Source organism: Salvelinus alpinus, chromosome 5 (assembly GCF_045679555.1).
Source record: "Salvelinus alpinus chromosome 5, SLU_Salpinus.1, whole genome shotgun sequence".
In the NCBI taxonomy this organism is placed as follows: Eukaryota; Metazoa; Chordata; class Actinopteri; order Salmoniformes; family Salmonidae; genus Salvelinus; species Salvelinus alpinus.
The window spans coordinates 82550570-82563280 of record NC_092090.1 but is presented as its reverse complement, the minus strand read 5'-3'; the positions used below and the strand labels follow the sequence as shown (position 1 = coordinate 82563280).

General features: G+C 39.3%; 1 protein-coding gene across 2 annotated transcripts; it reads right to left on the bottom strand.

Annotated features, from left to right (window-relative positions):
- Window positions 1-1593: 1593 nt before the first annotated feature.
- Window positions 1594-11131, bottom strand: mfsd10 (major facilitator superfamily domain containing 10). Of its 2 annotated transcripts, none has more exons than XM_071403715.1 (13): window positions 10988-11131; window positions 7319-7490; window positions 6706-6802; window positions 6342-6445; window positions 5978-6136; window positions 5567-5755; window positions 5227-5341; window positions 3678-3789; window positions 3431-3539; window positions 3220-3310; window positions 3078-3125; window positions 2874-2963; window positions 1594-2739 (listed from the first exon to the last, which is right to left on the bottom strand). In XM_071403715.1, the coding sequence occupies exons 1-13, from the start codon at window positions 11002-11004 to the stop codon at window positions 2636-2638; spliced, it is 1407 nt and encodes a 468-aa protein (XP_071259816.1). In that variant the 5' UTR covers window positions 11005-11131; the 3' UTR covers window positions 1594-2635. The 2 variants fall into 2 exon arrangements, with proteins under 2 accessions (XP_071259816.1, XP_071259817.1); XM_071403716.1 differs by having other exon boundaries at window positions 7319-7486; window positions 10988-11091.
- Window positions 11132-12711: the final 1580 nt, after the last annotated feature.

The window sequence follows — 12711 nt, the reverse complement described above, 5'->3', positions numbered from 1 at the left end:
GAACTCTGCTGCTGACAACAATTTAATCACGCTTCTTTGCCGACGTTTACTGACACCGGCCATATTGAACGTTCGTAAATTAATCAGTTATTCTGCGCTCTGGCACGCTCAGACAATAGTGCTCTGAAATCGGAGTAGACAGAATTAACAATGTCCATTGAGAACGCACAACGACTATACCACTTATCTAAGAATGACATGAATAATCAAATCAATAAACGTTGGGTAGTTAGATTGCATCTAGTTAATATACTGCCTGGCAAGTTCGATGTATTAGTAGCCAACTAACCTTGTAACAGTAGCTAACATACCGTTACATACTGCTGTAATGCAAACAAAAACAATTAATAATAATAATACAAAAATATAAATAAAATACTGCTGTAAAGCCACGCCCATTTTGTGAAGAACGGCATTATAGTCCATAAAAGCACGGAAATAGTGTCCACTGCTTATATATTTTTTTTATTATTAACAAATCATTACAGGAAGTACATGTGGGAACACAAGTATATATAAATAATATACAAAGGACAATTGGTCTAGGGGGTACAATATCACATTACATAAGGACCTTAAGGGACATACATACACATATAATTCTAACAGCTTTTTTTTGTTAGCAGAGTATTTAATTGTCTTAAAATATAGTTCAATAAATGTTTGTAAGTTAATAAAATGTGGTGTTTTGTTTGTAAATTTACATTTGTGAATATGAAATTTGTCCAAAAGAATAATGAAATTAAGTACATAAAATTGTTTCAGCTTATTTCTATCGTAGGTAAAGAATCCAAGCAGTACATCTCTCCACAATAGTGTAAAATCTTCATAAATGTGTTCAATTATAAATCTACCGATGTCTTGGTGTCCACTGCTTGTATACTGCTTCGTATACTTCGTATTTTGGGGAATTTAGTACGACATCCGGGAACTTTTGGCATACTAACTATACACATACTATGACCAATAAGGATCCTATATACTCAATTAAGTCACTAATTGTACAGTTAGTATGACTATTCGAAATCAGCTAAGACCTGTGTGTTAATTTAACTTCCAATTCAGAACCAAGAAGTCAAATCAACAACACCAAGATAACAGTTGTGTTTATTAAACATTTCAAGTTTTGATAACTACAATTAATTACACGGTCTTAACTTAAGCCTACACGAAACACAGCCCTTATTTTAAGTGTTTCTAAAATCCCCTATGGAAAAAATAAATGGTGGAAAAACAATTGTAACTACTGTATTTCCTTGTTTGACCGCTAGGTTTTATGGGTATTATGACTCATACTGTGGTACTCTCTGCCTCAGAAGCAAGTTTATATGTAAAGTTTACATTATTTGACCGACCAACAGGTACAGCAGTGCCCTCACCTGTACGTTTATCATTAGTTACTACAGCCACAGTCATAAACCCTGCCTATCTTCCTAAAATGTGATTTTAAACCTAACCATACTGCTAACACTAACCATCAATTACGAGCAAACATTTTTGTTTTCATTCATTTTTTAAGTGGGAACGAGGATGTTTCGTGATCATTGTGTGGTAAATAAGAGTATATTGCATAAAGGGGAAGGCAACACAATATCACACAAACTCAGAGCTTTTTTATTTATATATCTAAATAGTAGAATATAGATAGATATTTTGAATAATCTCAATACTGATACTACATTCAATTGATTTAAAAATACAATTAAATCATAACATTATTTTAACAGCTCATTGATTTACTTTTCTTAAGTAATAAACAAATAGTACCTCAAATATATTCCCATAGTGTTACTCAACAATATTAAGCATAGTATTATAACAAACAATGTCTGATTATATAGAGTTCTATTACAGAAATCTGACAGAAACATTAGCATATGCAAAATAAGTCAACATATACATTAAAAGGTAGAGACTGATTGCATGAGCGAGTCCTAAATGTCGTTATTGAATGTATTTTGGATGCTGTCATTTCATTGGCTACAAGATACTTTGTCACATTGAGAGAATATTTTCTTTCTTTCTTTAACACTGGATATGACATACTTCAACGGTATAACATCAGAAACCAAAATACAAAGCCAATTTGACATGGGAAGGCTTGTTTACACTGAGCTGCACTGAGGTCGGAACCCAATCATGGTTACATTAAGACACAGTGGAGCCGGCGCGAGATGTGGTCGGAAAACGTACCTCAATGCAGGGCTGGGATATGTGACTGTACTCCAAATCCTACCTTTATCAACACTGCTCCATCGAGAAGATTGAAATACTGCTAGTTTTACGATAGTGGCTGCAGTGGCTACTGCTAGCTAGTATGAGGAGGAAAAGGGTGATTGCAATCCGACCTCAGTGCAGCTCAGTGTTGACACGCGTAACGGTATCTTCTGCCAAGGCTTTGTGGTTAGAGAGAAGAAAATACATGGACTACTTCTAATAAAAAATGTAAAAATATTACCACAATTTGTCAATGATAAATGTACTTATTTTCTCATAGCTTGCATTCCAAGCAAATGTAAACAAATGAAAGAACAATGAACAAAACAATATCAAAGCTGTCTAGAGTATCTCTGAAACCGTCTGTCGTGGTAAAACCCTTTAACGCTCCTGTGTTAAGGCTTGTTTAGCACCCTCTTCACTCTTGTTTGAGCCCTCCCAGTCTTCTCAGTAAAACCAGAGGTATGATGAAAGAAGTTGAGCTGATAATGAAGCAGGTCTCTGCTCCAGCAATCCAGTAAACTGCAAAGCAAAAAAATAAGACATTCAGCAGAAATGTTATGAAATTCTAATTATTTACAAATCACAGCCTTTGACAACTGACATCATACTTTTCTGCCCCCTTACAAAATGTGACATTCAATGCAGAAAGTCACCTGAGGATGCCACTATGGGGCCCAGTGCTCGAGCCAGGGCTCCTAAACTACGTAGGATTCCCATCACTGTGCCCTTCTGATTGGCCGAACCTAGAAGAGGAGTTTCATGTTACACAATGACACAATGATTCGATTTGTGTGTGTGTGTGTATCTAAGAGAGAGCGAGTGCATAATGGTTATGCTAGTACAGTTAGAAATCTTACCATGATCTGAAACCAGCGTTGTCAAACAAGGGACAACAATGGCAGCAGCTGTGACAAAGAAGATGTTTGAGTAAAGGAAAATCACCTCAGGGATATACTTAAGTTTGTTTTTTAAATGACCTTTGAAGATATGAAAACTTACCAAATGAGTATAAAATCAAACCTATGTAAACCATCTTCAAATTCCATGCCAGTCCAATGAGAGCAAATGCTGGAATCAGTAATAGGATTGCCTAAAATACATTAAGAATACTGACTTTGGCAACATTTTCTATACCAGAGCTAATCTTGACTATTTAAAAGATTTCTTGATGCTGATTTCTTAGCCATGTAGTAATGAGTACGATATTTACCAGACGAACAGTCCTGATGTGATGCCCTGGTTTGATCCTACGGGCATATCCTCCTTGGATCAGTGCCATGGTGATACCCATGAAGAAGAACATCTTACCCTGCTGCATGCTGCAAAAATTGAAGAGTATCGTAGCACAGTTGAAGGAGTTAAGGTAGCCTCTTTTTTGGTTGAACAGATTCTAACAAATTGGAGTGTAGGGAGCTAAATAGACTCAAGATTGACCTTTTTTGTCCCTAAACCCATACCTTGTAAACTGGAACCGTTGATGGGTGAGGAAACTCAATGTAAATTCAAGACCAGAGAAGAGGAAGAGATATGTGAAGTAAACGAGGCCCAACACTTTCAGGTTCTGCATTTCTGTTGTCCAAGAGAAAATAGACAGGGACAAATAAAAACGGCTTTGTGGTACATTCCAACACAATATTTTGGTTATTATGAAGTACTTTCAATAGATTCTTGTCCATCTTACTAAGCATAAATCTTGACAAGATATACATTATTACAGACTAGCGGGTCTTTATATATTACTGTATATTCATAGATATTTTATACTGAACAAAAATATAAACACAACATGTAAAGTGTTGATCCCATGTTTCATGAGCTGAAATAAAAGATCCCAGAAATGTTACATGTGAACAAAAATCTTATTTCTCTCAAATGTTGAGCACAAATTTGTTTACATCCCTGTTAGTGAGCGTTTCTCCATTTGCCAAGATAATCCATCCACCTGACAGGTGTGGCATATCAAGAAGATGATTAAACAGCATGATCATTACACAGGTGCACATTGTGCTGGGGACAATAAAAGCCCATTCTAAAAATGTGCAGTTGTCACACAACACAATGCCACAGATGTCTCAAGTTGAGGGAGCATGCAATTGGCATGCTGACTGCAGGAATGTCCACCAGAGCTGTTGCCAGAGTTTTGAATGTTCATTTCTCTACTATAAGTCGCCTCCAACGTTGTTTTAGAGAATTTGGCAGTACATCCAACCGGCTTCAACAACTGCAGACCACTTGTAACCACTGCAGTTTGGTGTCGTAACTGAGCGGTTTGCCGACGTCAGCGTTGTGAACAGAGTGCCTCATGGTGGCTGTAGGGATATGGTAGGGGCAGGCATAAGCTACAGACAACGAACACAGTTGCATTTTATTAATGGTGATTTGAATACACAGAGATACCATGACGAGATCCTGGAGGCCCATTGTCGTGTCATTCATCCGCCACCATCACCTCATGTTTCAGCATGATAATCCACGACCCCATGTCACAAGAATCTGTACACAATTACTCAAAGCTGAAAATGTTCCAGTTCTTCCATGGCCTGCATACTTACCAGACATGTCACCCATTGAACATGTTTTGGATGCTCTGGATTGACGTGTACGATAGCGTGTTCCAGTTCCCGCCAATATCCAGCAGCTTCGCACAGCCATTGAAGAGTGGGACAACATTCCACAGGCCACAATCAATAGCCTGATCTATGCGAAGGAGATGTGTTGCGTTGCATTAGGCAACTGCTAGTCACACTAGATACTGACTGGTTTTCTGATCCACGGCCCTAGCTTTTTTATTTTTGGTATGAAACAAGATGGATATCTGTATTTCGTTGGGTGAAATCCATAGATTAGGGCCTAATGAATGTATTTCAATTGACTGATTCCTTATATGAACTGTAACTCACTCAAATCTATGAAATTGTTGTATGTTGCGTTTATTTTTGTTCCGTGTATATAGATTGTCAATTATTTCATACTGTACAAATACCACATAAATCAATATGTACTCACTCTCTTTAGAGGGTGGGTCCTCTGTCCTTGTGAGGGCAGAGAAATGGAACAGAGCCACTGGGTTGAGAAGATCTCCTGATTCCTGGATCCCAGAGGTCACTGAGGAAACCTGGGTCTGAGCAGATACCAGTCTTTGTCAGAAATAATAAACAGAAATGCTTACTAATATGGATTAATCACTGTGTATAGTATCATTGCAATAAAACATTACTGGGAGAAGATAATAGAGAGTCACCAAGGCTTTTACTTTCTGTGCAATGAAGCACACTGCCCAACCCGTGATGAGTTTCGAGTGTGCCGTTTTCAGTTTCTCCTAAGAGGTATACCAATGAAATTGCACCTTGTTCTGCTTTGGCAGGGTCTCTGGCAGCATAACAATGATGAAGAGTAGGTCAGCAGCACTGAAGACCAGGGCCAGTACAGCTGGGCCATGGTAGAATACCTCCTCCTTACTGGAGTTAATGGCAAAGTAGGCCCCCATCAGTGGGCCTACCGTGAATCCCAACGAGAAGGCAATTCCAACCATCATCTAACAACAACAAAATATGCATTGCCAAATTAAAATAATGCATACACGAGGCCTAAAGAAAGACCAACTAGTGTATTAGTGCAATACAGAGCAGCATGGTCCGTGGTTAATCATACTCTTAAATTATCAATCTCCTTTCAATTAAGATCTTTCAATCCTGAATGGCATATACTGTACTGTATGTCTTTAAATCATAGCATGAGCTTGATGCACAGTGCTTACCATTCCCTTGTTTCGTGCCTTCGGGCAAGGAAGGTCAGCAATCATGGCAGTGCAGAGGCTCACATTACCCTTGCAAATACCCCCAATCACCCGAGACAAAAGGAACATGCTGAAACTACAGGAAACTGCCCAGACTGCATAGGAAGACATCAATCCCAACTGGAACACAAAAAAAATAAAAATTAAAACCATATCAAATCAGGTTGGCAAACTGGGCAAATAACACACCGAAATGGACGGAGAGTTGCCCAAGATAAGTACTGATATGTTAACCAGTTTCATAGCCATGTAAAAGCAATAGAAATATTCTTAAATGGCAAGTCACTTATTTTAATCAACTACATTTCTATAACATTGCACAAACTGTGGTAAGAATGAGTAGCGGTTTTCTGCCGTAATGATCCGATGCAGCCCCAGTTAAAGGGGACGACACGAACTGCAGCAGAGAGAAGAGTGATCCAATCAGACCTGAAGAATAGAATGTAGAGAGCATAATCTGTGATTATGGTCCTTTCTGGTTGAGCGTTCGGGCAAATTTTAAGACATAACACAATATCTGATCAATTTTAAGTCACACATTTTAATACACAGACACCACACTATTTCTGGCATTCACAAGACAAGCTAGTATTTTGAACGATGCCATTTGTCTAAATATATACATCAAAATATCTTGCTCAACTGTAACAACCACATGTAGTTAAATAAAGTGTGTTGTGTTACTGTACCTCCAAAGAGGACACTGTTGTATTTTGTTTCCATTGGAACTCCGACAGCTTCCCTGAACCAGTCCACAATGCTCTGTAGTGACTGATAGACACTGTCCTGTTAGGGGGAAAACGTGAAAATATTTTTTACAAATGAGTGCAAGATCTGAATCTGATAAATTTCACACACTCGATCAGCTGACAAGTTTGTCATTTTGTTACGCTGTCTCATGGAAAAGTTGAATCACACAAAGCATGCCTTGTCCTCCCTACAGTGAGGCCCCAAATTCTGTGTACAAAGAAACCCATCAAATGTCAGATTCTGGAGTTGGCATATTACCAAAATGGAAAATTGCATTGATAACCCAACATTATTGCAAATATAATGCTTGTCTTTCACAATATAGTACAATGAAATTAAAGTATTTAACTAATGATGATAATGATGGGGAGGAAAACTATTTAGATTTTAAGAGGGGAGCTCATATTTACTATTAGCAGACATTGGCCGTGTTCCAGATAATTAAAAACCGTGATGACCGTGATGCATCATGGGTAACTTTAAAGTTGGCTGAAATGTTAAACTGTAATAAAAAGGACAGCTCACTGAGCTCAGACAAACATAAGCACTTACCTCTGTTTGGCCATAGTGGTCCAGTATAGATGGGAGGAGAGGTAGGATCAGGGTGAATCCCAGTAAGTCCAAGAGGAGGGCAAAGAAAACACTCTTGATGACTCTTGAGGAGCCAATGGCCTCTTCAGATCCCGTTTCACTTGACATTCCTCCTTTCTGATTAAACTCCTTCCTTAAACAAAAACACGGAATGCATACATGGGTGTCAGCGCCTAATGGAGATGTTAATACGAAACTTTTTGAAGACGAAATGGCACTGAACTACTACCCGGCTAGCGGGCAGTCCTCAAAACGGGATATAGTTTGAGATACCCCAACAAGAACAACCATGGTAGAACAAAACACAACCATGTATCTTATGTCTACCATTTATGAAATGGATGGTTGTCCAAAAATATTTGACTGCAAAAGTGGTTAAATTGATAGCTCGTGACACCCCTTAAACTAACAAAGTGCAGAATAATGCCTGGCTGGAGGGAGGATGGGCCACATGTAAACCAATATCGCAAGCTCCCATATTGCAAATATTAGAAATTTAAGTAGTCAGTTCAGTTGTCTGCACTATATAAACAGTGCATATTTATGATGAATGTAAGCTTTACTTTTTGGTATCTGATTAATATACAAAATACATGTAGTTACACATCTTTTGATGTTGTGGCTATTGTAATCTAAATCAGCTCTAAGACACTGAAAACTGTCTTTTGTTGTTCAGTCAAAGGTTCCTCTGTGGATTTTATATGTTCAGCCCATACTCTTGCAATTTTCACTCCAAATCCAATATGGCATCCAAAATCCAATATGGCTGCCTCAATACCATTAAATGGTGGTTTAATCACCTGTATATATGCTTTAAAATGAGACATCTTTCAGATTTATGCACTGTTATGACCTGTACTCTAGACTATTTTTGTGCAATTCAACTATGTTGGGAATCCAATATACCTACACTATCTCCTTTGTCTGGATATAGAAAAGACAACAGACAGCTTAGCATGGCAACACCAAGTACTCCAAGTCACAAGCCTCTAAAGATCAAGGAGGCAACTCGGGGGCTCCAATGAAAGGAAAGATAATCCAACCCACGACTCCGACACCCTCTCCCTAGCTCAACAATTTGCCCCCATGGTGTACCTCCAGGATAGGGCTCTAAAATCACCTCCTTATCATTTACAAGTGAGCGTTGATTCATGGCTAGTCCGATATGGGTGCCTGAATCTAACATGACCTGCTGGCTCACTGCATTCATGATGCACATTTTTTATTTATTTAACCAGGTAGGATAGTTGAGAACAAGTTCTCATTTGCAACTGCGACCTGGCCAAGATAAAGCAAAGCAGTTCAACAACACAGAGTTACACATGGAATAAACAAACATACAGTCAATAATACAGAAGAAAAAGTCTATATACAGTATGTGCAAATGAGGTAGGATAAGGAAGGTAAGGCAATAAATAGGCCATGGTGGCGAAGTAATTACAATATAGCAATTAAACACTGGTATGGTAGATGTGCAGAAGATGAATGTGCAACTAGAGATACTGGAGTGCAAAGGAGCAAGATAAATAAATAAATACAGTATGGGGATGAGGTAGTTGGATGGGCTATTTACAAATGGGCTATGTACAGGTGCAGTGATCTGTGAGCTGCTCTGACAGCTGGTGCTTAAAGCTAGTGAGGGAGATATGAGTCTTCAGCTTCAGTGATTTTTGCAGTTCGTTCCAGTCATTGGCAGCAGAGAACTGGAAGGAAAGGCAGCCAAAGGAAGAATTGGCTTTGGGGGATGATCTGGTGCACTCTTATGCTGTTCAGGTTACGCTGGCACATTGCTTTTTCCAGAAAATCATGTCCACCATCCTGACGGTCTGCCCTGGAGTTGCTGTAGATGTTGACATTATGGTGTATGGGGAGGATGCAACCACACATGATGACAAACGCATAAGGCAGGTAGGTAGGTGTTCACTACAATGAACCAACACAACTTGACAAGAAATGCCAGCAACTTAGTGGGCCTTAACATGTCATAAGAATTGCAGCTCTCCAATGTCAATGCCATCCTAAATCTCCCAGTCTGCTGCCCTGAAGGGTATACTACAATTTAGGCTAGATTTATTTAACTTTTATTTAAGCAGGGAGTCATGCTAAGACCCAGTCTCTTTCGCTGATGAGCCCTGCATGACCACATCAATAAACAATTACACTATACATACACTGAACAAAAAATGTAAACACAACATGTAAAGTGTTGGTCCCATATTTCATTAGCTGAAATAAAAAAAATCCCAGAAAATGTCAATACGCACAAATTTGTTTACATCCCTGTTAGTGAGCATTTCTTCTTTGCCAAGATAATCCATCCACCAGAGAGGTGTGGCACATGAAGAAGCAAATAAAACACCATCATTACACAGGTGCACCTTGTGCTGGGGACAATAAATTGCCACTCTAAAATGTGCAGTTCTGTCACAACACAACGCCACTGATGTCTCAAGTTGAGGGAGCATGCAACTGGCATGCTGACTGCAGAGAATTTGGCAGTGCGTCCAGCTGGCCTCACGTGTAACCACGCCAGCCCAAGACCCTCCACATCCGGCTTCTACACCTGAGGGGGGGGGGGGGGTGGGGGGATGCTGAGGAGTATTTCTGTCTGTAATAAAGCCCTTTTTGGGGGGGAAACTCATTCTGATTGGCTGGGCCTGGCTCCCCAGTGGGTGGAGCCTATGCCATCCAAGGCCCACCCATGGCTGAACCCCTGCCCAGTAATGTGAAATCCATAGATTAGGGCATTATTTATTTCAATTGACTGATTTCGTTATATGAATTGCAACTCCGTAAAATCGTTGAAATTGTTGCGTAGATTTTTTTGTTCAGTACATATACACAATACATAAAAAGCAAACAAAACAACAAAAGCAAAACACTATCATATCAAATAAACATTATTCAGAGATGAAGTTATCAACAATGTCGTGTGTAATTGCGGGCTATTCTTTGGGTGCTGAAATTGTAGTTTTTGATAAAGACGTCGGAGCTCCAGTCTGCCCACACTAGTCGCCGCTCAGCTCCACGGTAAAATCGTGGTTGATTTGAATCGGTTAGGGAAATGCTTGTTTACATCCTTATTCAGTCGTCCTCGCAGGACGGTGGATGTGCAAGTCTCTTCACAGAGAATGAGTTAACGACGAAACAAGGTGGTGAGGCAAGACAATGTTCGAGGAAGTAGGAAAAAATATAATTCCATTCATGACCGAATAAACTCAAAACCTGACTACATTTGAAGATTGGAATTATATGGATATTATTACGTGTGACAGACACATGACATTAGACAGATAGGTGTTAACCAACTTTGTAGGCTTAGTATATGGATAAAATGCGTTTTAATAAAGTACAACTCAAAAGGTTACAATGTATCGCAAATGGAAACAGGGGTATACATTGCATCCTAAAGTAGTGAGCAAATTAATTCAGTTATTGTAATCATAGTTTGTTATAGCTGAATACACTCAATGATAAAATCCTTGACTAGGGAAAGAAGTGCAATAGTTTCTGATGAACTCCAACGGTTCATCAGAAACTTCCTTCACCATGGAGTTGAGTTTAGTTGTTACAATGTGATCAGCCATGCATGGAGATTCCCCATACATTTTTCATATGCATTGTACTTACCCTAAATCCAGTGGCATATCAATTTGCGAGCAGCTTGCTTTAGGGTTGTGAACTCATCTGATTCTCGAAGTCTCCAACTGACTGGACCAGGAAGCGGTGTCTTGTTTCATTTATCATTTACGATGACAAGAATGTGACGTATACGCACAGAAGCAAGGCCTTCACTGATCAATGCATGGGTCAGTTCTATGCGGAATCTTTGCGACGTCATACCTTACCCTAATCCTTATCATTTTACATTTAAACTTCAATGGGATAGGGACGTCCCAATGAGCCGCTTACAACCGCGCATGTTTAAACGCCCTGCGCCCAGTTTCCCAAAGGCATACATTTCGTTAGAACCATCGATCTCAATGGTTCTAACGATTAACTTAGCCTCAAGATGCTTTTGGGATACTGGGCCCAGCTATGAACACAAACTCTGGCTACTTATACGAGAAAAATAATACGTATGAATTTGTTTAGTCAATGCAGAATCACAGGAGCTGTTGCCACTATCCACCATTCATTGCACATATTTACAAAAACTATTGCACTTCTTTCCCTAGTCAATGATTTTATCATTGCTTTGTCCTCCTTTAAAAATATTTTGTCTTGATTGGTTAAGGAACACTTCATATCCTTAAAACGAGGAAAAGCGTTTTCACAAATGAAATATCTATGAAATAGAATAGCTTTAGGATAAAGTCATTTATTACAGAAATGTTAAAAGACAACAAGATCAACATATTTACAAAGCATCAAAACAGCCAATATGTTGGAAATGTGAACGGTCATTCTGGCATGACATAATATACAATAATGAAAGACTGTCCTTTACAACAATAGCTGCAGTGTCTCCAGTCAAGAAAAGTTAGTTACAGGTGGAAACAGTATGCAACAAGTGACAATAAAACATTACATTCAATTGAACTTCACATAATCAGCTTGGTGTTAAAAGCAGCCCTGTTATGACATGTCTCCCATTTCTAAGCAGCAGTGTCAATACATCCTCATCAGTTGCACCGACACAGAGTTACAAGCCATGGCGCATCACATGCCGTTCCAGATCAGTGCTGTTCATGAGAGTTCGGCCACAGAGCTCGCAGGAAAGTGTTTTCTCATTTCTGGTCACTGGAATTATCTTCAAGGTAGTGGAGGCATCTACAGGAATGATAACAGAATGAGAAGCAGAGTTAAAAACCTGACAGGGTACCAGAAACAGTTTGATTAATTGGATGTCAATAGTTTCATGTCAAAATTTACTTACCTTTTGGTGAAGATATGTTGCCATTTTCCTTGTTGTTTTCCTCCACCTCGTGATCTTGCTTCTCGCCACTCTTGGGGTTTTCTTCATATTTTTCATCCTGTTCAGACCCTTGCTCCGGTTTATTATCGCACTCAGGTTTTAGACGGTCAGTCTTCACTGCCTCCTCATTTTCCTGTGTCTCACCATGATTACTGTGCGTTTCCTCTTTGCCCTCTTCATTTTCAAGCACTGGCATCTCGTGATAGTTGCAGGCTTCATCTTTAAGCACTGGCATCTCATGATATTGGTTGTTTTGTTCTTCTATGTCCATCTCTCCAGGTTCTTGGTTCTCCTCCTCACAGTCCATTAAATGTTCCTCGACCTTCTCCTTGTCCTCATTCTCTAGCTTCTCATGGGATTGCTTATATTGTCCCTCTTGGTTCTCGTCATTACTAAAATCCTGGAATTCACTGTTTTGGGCTGTGTTCTCTGCCAC